This window comes from Setaria italica, chromosome VII (assembly GCF_000263155.2).
Source record: "Setaria italica strain Yugu1 chromosome VII, Setaria_italica_v2.0, whole genome shotgun sequence".
Classification (NCBI taxonomy): Eukaryota; Viridiplantae; Streptophyta; class Magnoliopsida; order Poales; family Poaceae; genus Setaria; species Setaria italica.
Window position 1 is genome coordinate 669305 of NC_028456.1, and position 10004 is coordinate 679308.

Consider the following 10004-nt stretch of genomic DNA (forward strand, 5'->3'; position numbering starts at 1 on the left):
CGGCGCCCAACCGTTATGCCCCAAGGTCCTTAACCGTTAAGATGACCTCGTTAAGCAAACCAACCCTTATGCGTGTAAGTGTCCGACGCAAACCCGTCTAGTCAAGGAAAACTAGTGGTACCCTAATTTCATAGACCCACCACTAATTGTACAAGACATGGGACGGTGCAAGTTTTAGTTGGGAGGGCATACTAACTTAAACTTTATGAGGGATCGTTCCACTTCTAACATCACAGCATGCAGAAAGTAAAACATAAACAGAATAGCATTCACACAGTTGTGACACAGTATGACCCGTTTTCATATGGTGATCTCCATCTCCATAGAACCTGCTCACCATGGTGATCTCCATCTCCATGTTCCATGTGCGCCATCCTCCTGGTGATGAGTCCTCCAAGAACTAGAGCATGCTATTACGCCTAATAGCTAGTAAAGAATCTAGTAATGAAGATTACATAGTTGCTTGGATCATCACAGATTGGTACGCAGACCATTAAATACAATAAAGTGACAACACATATGGCTCCTGCCGTGTTGCCGTACGCGCGACACGCAGGTCACGAATGAGTTACACACATGCATCACATACACAAGGGGGCCATACTGATCACAAGATACATACATACATCCTGCAAAACAGAGTTAGGCGTCCTAACGTTCCAAACTTCGGAGGCCCGAAACTCCATCTTCCAAGCTGAATTTGGGAAATCTAATTTCGCCAAAAACGGCGAAGCGGTTGAATTTCATGTGTAGCTTTTTCTGTAGATCAATTTTCATATAAAATTCACCCCGATCCGAGATCGTACCGAAAAGTTACGGCTGATTTACCGAAGCATACGCATATGGCAAAAATCCCGACCCCGGCAGTAGATCTCATCTACTATTGCACATCTAATGCGCCTGGCGTATGACCCTGGATTTCGATTCGACCAATCATATTGATCTTCGCTCACTGCAACTGGATTTACGTGTATCACTTAACTCCGATGGCGGAAACCGACCGGTAGGAGTATGTCGTTACACTACCATTGCAGCAAGGGCACGAAACCAGGACATAGATCAAACGGAAAACTCGCATATCTCCATATGCACACATCCTGAATCCAAAACTAAGCAGCTACAGCTCTTGATACCACTGTTGGGATACGAGGTAGGCTACACTAGCGCAATTCAAAATTCTACCGCGTATAACCAGGAAGAACTGTCGTATAAGGATCACGGGATTACCACTCGACGCACTACTGGTGCGGAAGATGTAGATATGCGTCGATGTAGTGAAGACGATCACGTAGTCGATCAACGTAGTCGTACGTAGTCGATCACGTCCAGCAGCTCCTCAGCAGCTCGTCCACGTACAGCAAGATCGCCTCCGGTGCCGCGGCTCGTCGTGGCTCGTCAGCGGCTCGTCGGCGGCTCATCCAAGTGCTGCAGGCGCAACACCTCTAAGGTATCCACACGTGCAGGGAGGAAGCGTCGCAAGCCGGACTGCTAGATCCGCGAGTTGCAACAGGCGAGGGCGTGGGAGGCGCGGCAGGTGTGTTTCGCCAAAAAGGTGCAAACCCTAGGGCGCCCCCACCCCTCTATTTATAGAGGTTCCTGACGGGCCTCTGGATCCGAGGCCCATTAGTACTTCTAAACCTAATCCAACTCGGATCTGATCCGAATTGGGCTTCCAGCCCCTTAAGTGTGTGACCCTATGGGTTCGGACACGTATAGACATGGCCCGAGTACTCCTACTCGGCCCAATAGTCGGTAGCGGCCTCTAGCAAGACGTGCCAACTCCTATACACACACGGAGATCATATCAGACGAACCATCACAACATAATATACATGCTATTCCCTTTGCCTCACGATATTTGGTCTAGCTTCAAGCCGACCGCTCTTTCTCGATCCTGTGATTCGGAATCCCTTTGTAGGTTAACTCTTAACCGTACGTAGCATGTCCATGCATTTTCGGATCCGATCACTCGAGGGGCCCAGAGATATCACTCTCAATCAGAGAGGGGCAAATCCCATCTTGATTGACCATGTCTCATAGCATGCTTCTTGACAAACCCGAAAGCTACCTTTATAACTACCCTGTTACGGCGTAGCGTTTGATAGCCCCTAAGTAGGTCGATCCACATCTAGAATACATGCGACAATCTCAGGTCTAAGGACAAAGCGTATATGTTGTTTAAAGAGAGAACTACTTCTCGTGTTGGGTCAGTCCTAGCACATGTCTCCACATGTGTCCACATTATTAGTTCAACATCTCCATGTCCATGACTTGTGAAACATAGTCATCAACTAATACATGTGCTAGTCTAATATTCATGTGTGTCCTCACATGAACTCCGACTAGGGAAAACTTTAGAATAACCATACAAGTAAAGAGTTTCACATACAATTCACATAATTGCAAATCAATTCAAGTAGCCTTCAATGGATATTCAATGAACACAACATACAAATCATGGATACAAATGGAATATCGTCGTCTCTATGATTGCCTTTAGGGCATACCTCCAACAGCCCGAACTATGGTGAATGGCTCGGGCAGGAGGAAGAATAAGGCGGATTTATAGGAGGCAAATTAGTACCGGTTGGGGGCCCCAACCTATACTAATGCTTGCCCATTAGTACCGGTTGGGGCCTCCACCCGGTACTAAGGGTCCTCGTTCACATTAGTACTTGGAGGCTCCACCCGGTACTAATGTGTGAGCATTAGTATCGGTTGGGGCTGATAGGAACCTGCTAGGGTTGATTCCCATTCTTTCGATGAGAGGCGTGGGATAACTCGATTGGTGGATGGAGACAACATTCACGACCTGACTACAGCCTTCCAAGCTGCGCCTTAGTAACCGATACACCACCTCCAATGGCTGTCGTGATCTTGTGGAACGCGTCACCTAGTCACTAGGGCACTCATCCTGCAAGCAATCGAAGAACTAGCAAGAACAAGTATAACAAGTAGTGAATTTACTAGATGAAGATGAAGGTTTCAAACTCAATCTCAATAAGGTGGGATTCCGAAGACAAGAAGATGGGCGGCTGATCCAGCACACACACTTACAGGCAAGTAACGAGAGCTAAACTTGATCTAATAAAACCCAACTGTTCTCGGTGACAGCTAAGGGATATATGAAGGTGGGAGGACGACCACCAGGGTGTTGGGGTCGTGCTCAAACCCTAGAACGCGTCCCTAATGGACCTGACTTGATACACGGTCCAAATAAGGCGATGCAACATCTTTGGACAGAAAATCACTCAGTAGTAATTCAGTCATTGCAGCCACCTCAGAATAGATATGGACTTGAGTCCAGATCCATATGAAAGTAAACTTCATAACGAATCCATGAAGTATTTGAACGCCCCAATCCGAGTTCGTATGCAACCGTGGTGACCATCACAAGTTGATGCTGTCCTGGAGTTCAAATCCAGCCTGCGCGAGTCATTTTCCCTTTCGGTCTTCTCCCTGGTTCCTAACCAAAACAAGAGTGCACGCGTCTCCATGGTCTAAATATGATGGACAAGAACTCAAGAGTGAACTTACTTGATGATTAAGTTGACAAGCACGGGCGTGAGTAATAGGATCAGAAACTGGTACTTGTGTCGGCGTAGAAACTAGTACTTGTGTCGGTGTGGATGTATCGTTAGTGTTGATGTCCTCATCAGGGACCCCCAACCAGTACTAAAGGGGATCACGGAGGTCTCTTAGGAAACTAGCCGTTAGACTTGGTACTAATGCTCACATTAATACCAAGTCAAAAAACAACCGATACTAAGGTTGCGGACGAATGCTCATATTTCTAGTAGTCTGTAGTTTCCTTGACGGGCATAACATGCCACCAAGACAATTATATTCCTTGAAGGTTTTGTGGAACCGCCAAAACATTTGCCCATTTCTTTAGAAATTTTATTGGGTAGCCAATAAAATTATATACTACTATAGTATATGCAGGTTAACATTTGTTTTTGAGAAAGCCTTTGCAAGCATACGTTTCGTGAAGTGGAAAAAAGAGTTTCCAATGCCTAGTTAAAACAATCTTTATAAGGGAAGCGAAAGGTCTAACATTGCCCGTAGCAGAGTGTGACAAGATAAATTTGCATTCAACACCTGAATCCAGTAGCGTACGTTCTGTTAAGCTTGATTCCCTAGATGGACTAGGTATTAGAATTATATGGCATATGAATAGTTTAAGATGGAATAATGAACTTGGCAGTCCAAGCAAGAGATGATACTTTTACTTTGTTTTGAGGAACCGGAGCTTTCAGTCGCAGGAAAGTGATGGAAACCAACATAGGCAAAATCCAACAAATGTTATTTTAATTTACTGTTACTAATTGAAGACTTATTATTTTGGTGGTGGATCCAAACAACCTCCTACCAATAGTTACAGTAGCAGCTATTAGCTATTAGCTAGCTAACTATATATGAAATACTTGGATTGCAACTGTGAACAATAAGAGTGGGCATTGGCTATGTATGGAGGCACTCACTACTAGCAGAAAGAAAGATGCATGAGCACACTTTTAGTGCTTGCTCTTCAGCATGTACTCACCCTCAAATCTTAATTTCTTTCAGAACAACAAACTTGGGGTTTGGGAAAGGCAATGCACTGGGCAGGCCGGCAGGGCTGTGGCAATGCTAGCTGAATAAAAGACCTCAAGAAGCTTATACTTGCGGCCCATTTCTAGCCATAGTTTAAAAAAATCTGTAAGAAGAACAGAATATTATTGATTTTGTGTTAAGTCAAACTACTTTATGTTTGATCAAATTTATAGAGATGGGAATTGATATTTATGAAACAAATAGGTATATTATAATATAATCTAATGGTATTTATTTGATATCAGAAATACATTTTTTATAAATTTGATCAAGCTTATTAAGAACTCTCCCTCTCTCTCTTTTATATTTGGTTTGGCCAGGTATCCAGGTGCCTTGCTTGGAAATATGGGCAAGCATCATGGTACTTGGCTGGCTCAGGGCGTGCAGGTGCTTTGCTTCCCTGGTTGCATTTTCTGTTGCTTGGTGCTTTAAATTGTTGTAACATAACCAGACTCTAGAATCCAAGAAGGAAAGGAAGACCGGTCATGGTCTGTTGCTTATGGGCTCGTATACCAAGACTCGAGGCATAGTTTGGAGTATATATACGAGTGAGATCTTCAATGTAAACATTAATATTCAAAGAATAAAGAATAGTCCCTCGCCTCATACTTGTGTCTTGTCTACTTCATACTGTACTGTTCTTGTGCTTGTTGTGAGAGGCGTGAGAGGGAGAAGACCCAACCGCTAACGACATGTTTTACAACATAAATATTAGCGTGGTGCCCAAATAAAGCAGAAATTAAAGGGTCGCAGACTAAATTAGAGTCGGTGGCCGTAACGACAAGGCAGACAAACACCCGACATCCTTGTGCGTCACTGCTAGATGCACAGTAGCATCAAGTACGTGAATCTTGCGCGCTTTAACCCTTTACCTTTGGAACAATGAATCCTGCGTTTGCTGCGGATACAAGCAAAGACAACGGGAAAAAAAAAAGGGAAGAAGCACAGTTGGTCTACCTGGACCGCCGGCCCGGCCCTTGACGTTTCAAACATTCATCTTTGTCTCTCTCACACACATTCATCCATCGTCGATCCAATAACTCTGCGAAATCTCCTGCTGGGAAATAGTGCCCATATTTCAACTCAACTGAGGTATGTCGATCACTAGACTTGACGACTCCATTCGATTGCAAATACAAGTCCATATGTGTAACTCATGTTGCATTGTTCAATGTAACTAACTGATGCGTGTGTGATGGTTCTGGCATGCTTGTGTGTCTGCCTGACCCAGGCACGACAGAGACTGGTAAGCTGACGGCGGCCTGCTTCCAGTTAATCCATTCCAGCTAGCGCATCATGCGTTCTGAGGTAACTAATTAAACCCAATTTGCATGCAGGCTATATTCATCTATCTGTGCATCTAAAGTAGGATATGTAATGTAAATCTATGCATGCAGGTCATCGAGGCTGACACGATCGACGCGGCTGCTGAACAAATCCTGAATGAGCTCAGCAAGGACACTACGAGGCGAAGCAGCAGAAGCAGAGAGAATGTCATCTACTTCGACGGCTGGGACGGCCTGGGGGCATCCGCCGTCCTCCGAACGGTTGCCCAACGCCTGGCCGCATCAGCCTCTGATGAGCAACCAGCTCCGGACGGCGTGCAGTTTCATCACATCATCCACATCGACTGCTCAAAGTGGGAGAGCAGGAGAGCAGTGCAGAGGGCGATAGCAGAGCAGCTTAAGCTTCCTGCTCGGGTAATGGAGATGCTCGACAGGCAAGATGAGGAGGACGATTTCCATGGGCTGGCAGAGGGGTCCCGTGCCGAGATACCGCAGGTCGTCACAGAGATCTACGAATTCATACAGAACCATAGGTTTGTGGCGATCTTTCTGAACGGGAGCTGCGAGGAAGTTGATCTGACCGAGTTTGGCTTACCCCTGTATGGATACACTAGCAACAAGATGCTGTGGACATTTCGTGGGAGGTTCCGGCTCAACCCCAGGATGGAAATCGACAGGGCCGTCAAGAGCACAGGAGTGACCGATGTTTTCTTCACGGCCTCACGCCATGAGCAAGATCCACAGGTGCACTGGTCCTACCTTGTGCATCAAGAGGCTGCGGATCTCATTGCACGCAAGATTACCGATACTGCAGGCGGCATCATGTATTCCCCGGCGCAAGTTGAAGACTGCTTCTTGTACATGCTAAAGCTTTGTGTCATGACAGGCGGACACCATTCCATCGACTATGATTTGACCACCCATGGCTGTAACTACTGGATATGTGATGGCATCATACAACAGGGAGATGATGGTGATGATGGAGCATGGCGAGCTGCTGATGATCTGCAGCAGGAGATGCGATTGGATGTGGAATGTTACCACCAATATTTGTCTCCTCACATAATGTTAAGGCGTGCTGAGACCATGCCATACTGGACTTCACCATCTTATGGGTTTCTGTTGAGCCCAGCCAACGGAGACATTTTCCAACAGTTGAACAAACCTATTGATGTGCTCAAGCTCTCGCACTGCAGCTTCAGCTTCTCATCACCTCCATTCCTCTGCTGCCACAACCTTAGGTTTCTATGGCTCGAGCACTGTCAAGACCAAGCAATCGGCACAGACGGAGCTGCAGATAAGGAGCAAGTCATCCAGCGGTGTTTCCAGCGGCTGTGGGTGTTGGACGTGCGTTACACGCGCTGTGATTGGATCTTGTCCGCACGGACGCTTGATTTCATGGATCAACTCAAGGAGCTAAATGTGATGGGAGCCCAGGGCTGGGACATGGGCCAGCTGCAGGGGCGTCTCCCTAACATCCGCAAGCTCCGAGTAACAAAGTCAACAGTCGGCTGCAGTAATTGTTCAGAAAACAACTTGATCTTCTTGGGGATGAACAAGATGGAGCTCCTTGAGTTTTCTGGAAATCGTACTACCATGCCAGGTGTGGCAAACATACCGGAGATGAGCACCAGCAACAACTGCCTTGAGACTGTGATCATTATTGACGGGTGTGTTGGGATACAAAAGTTCTCCTTCAGAGGATGTGCTAAGCTAAAGCATATATTGTTGAGTGGATTGTTTGAGGATCTCCGCATCCTAGACTTGTCGGGCACAGCTATCAAGACGCTGGATCTCAATGCCATGATAGTTCGAAACCTTGATGAGCTCTTACTAGATGGCTGCGAGAAGCTCTGTGCAATCCTGTGGCCACCAGAAGACAGAAGGAAAAGCCATTTGCAGAAGCTGCACATCGACACCACACAGTCAGCTGCGGCATCATTATTGGCACCAGGCCGGGATGAAAAGTCCATGGAGGGTCGTAACACTACCACCAGAGTCAGGAGAAGATCATCAGCATCATTATCTGTGGCCCATGGCGGTCAATTACCCTCTGGATTTTATTGGTGCATATGGGTAAGAGATGCAAGGCTCCTCAGGTCACTTGTGCCCCTTAAAAGCTATTTTGATACTAGGGATGTACACATGGAGATTTCCTCTCCTGCCGTTGCTTTAGGTTCTGCAAGCAAGGAAGCAGTCGATAGCAGGAGCAGTATGAAGCAAGGTAAAGATAATTCGACGTATACAGATGTTGTAGACAGCTTCAAAGACCGTATGCTGCTGCAAGCAAGCCAAGGCGATGGTGATGCACCAACGCTCACAGGGATATGTCCGTGCCCAGATATGCCTTCCTTGGCGGCCAGTAACTGCTACATGCACATGCAAGACCGCGGACAGCCGAGAAGCACCGAATCACTGCAGGAGGGTGAAGAAACAAGTACTATTACCATGCCAGATCTGATCTGTCGGCGTGCTCTCATACTGCACGTGCATGATAGCTTGTCCATCACCAGTATCCCAGGCCATGCACCTGCGATGAGTTCAAAATGGTATCGTCTAGATTGGTGCCGAGTCGAGCGGTGCCCCAAGTTGGGATGTGTATTTACCACTCCTCAATTAGAAGGAAGCGGTGACGAGCCCATCTTTTACTATCTAAAGACATTCTGGGCATCACAGCTCCCTAAAGCACGCTACATCTGGAATTGGAGCAGAACATTGGCATTCGACATTGGGAGAAGATCATTTGAGGATCTTAAGATACTGCACCTAGACTTGTGCCCCAGAATAATACATGTGCTCCCCTTGGCCATGCCAATGGTCGAACACAGTTTACGCAACCTAGTGACCCTAGAGATTGTGTGGTGTGGGAATCTCGAGGTTGTCTTCCCCTTGTACACCGATGCTGGTGGGAGCCACCAACATCAGGAGCAATCAATAATTACGGTGGAATTACGGAATCTGGAGCGCATCCACCTGCACGAGCTGCCCAAGCTACAGGGCATCTGCGGGCGCTGGATGATCTCTGCTCCCATGCTTGAGACCGTCAAGATCAGGGGCTGCTGGAGCCTCAAGCGCCTGCCGGCCGTCAGCAGCGGCGGGAGCAAGAAGGTGGAGTGCGACTGCGAGAAGGAATGGTGGGAGAAGCTAGAGTGGGACATGGGCGCCAACCACCATCCTTCCCTGTACAAACCGATCCACTCGCGGTATTACAAGAAGACCATGCTCAGGGGTTCCGTGCTCACCTGAGGTACGTACGCCTAGGCATTGTTGCATTGTTGGTCTGAATGAATTGAACTGATCATTTGGTTTATTCTTTCCTTGGATTGCTGCAGCCTGCAGGATATATTTATAAGTGGTGGCTGCTTTGCTTTGCTTGGCTTGGCTTATGGTTGGCATTGCTCGGCCCCTGCATTCATGGTCGTGTCCTACTCTTGGCAGTGTACTTGCTTCTGATGTCTCTGTGTGTGTGTCCAGAATGCTTGATCCGTCTGTGTTGTTGTTGTTGATCCCTCCCCTATTTATTTATATGAACACAAGTAATAATAAGTGATGATGGTTGTGTTTTTGTGTGATGTGCTGGTTGTGGTATTGCTATACAGCACGTGCATGATTGTTCTTTGCATAAGGAGCTCGTTAGTCATGTACATAAGCCCAGGATGCTCCGGCTTGCTCCGTGAACATTAACAAGAGCTGTGTTGTGGTATTTAATTGTAGGGTAAGAACAGAATTCTTAGCACGATACGAAAGTAAACATCAATATTCCATTCTATGACCCCTGCTTGGCATGGCTTATTGTGTGACTTTTCCTCCGGCTTTTGTCCAGGTCCTACCAAAAACAAAAATGCAAACCGGCTGCAGTAGAAAAGCCCACCCGAAGCCCCCTGGCAGCTTGCACTAGACACTGAAGAGAGAAAAACAATGGCTATCCCTGCAGATCTCTGTACCAACTTCGCCGTCAAGTTTGTAGTAACTACAGCTAGAAACCAATCACTAATTTCTCCGAAGCCTGCCTATACCGATTTAATTTATCCTAAGCACAATCTTTCTTTCTTTCTTTCTTTCTTTCTAGATCATCGTGATCCGGAATGTTTGGGGTGTATATGGTTGAAGAAACTATATATC

The 10004-nt window shown here is 46.7% G+C and overlaps 1 protein-coding gene across 1 annotated transcript; it reads left to right on the forward strand.

Moving 5' to 3' along the window:
• The first annotated feature begins 5548 nt into the window (after positions 1 to 5548).
• Positions 5549 to 9448, forward strand: LOC101764937. The gene is made up of 4 exons (XM_004974898.3): positions 5549 to 5688; positions 5828 to 5904; positions 5994 to 9129; positions 9215 to 9448. Exons 2-3 carry the CDS (start codon positions 5893 to 5895, stop codon positions 9126 to 9128), a joined length of 3147 nt encoding a protein of 1048 aa, XP_004974955.1. The 5' UTR covers positions 5549 to 5688; positions 5828 to 5892; the 3' UTR covers position 9129; positions 9215 to 9448.
• Positions 9449 to 10004: the final 556 nt, after the last annotated feature.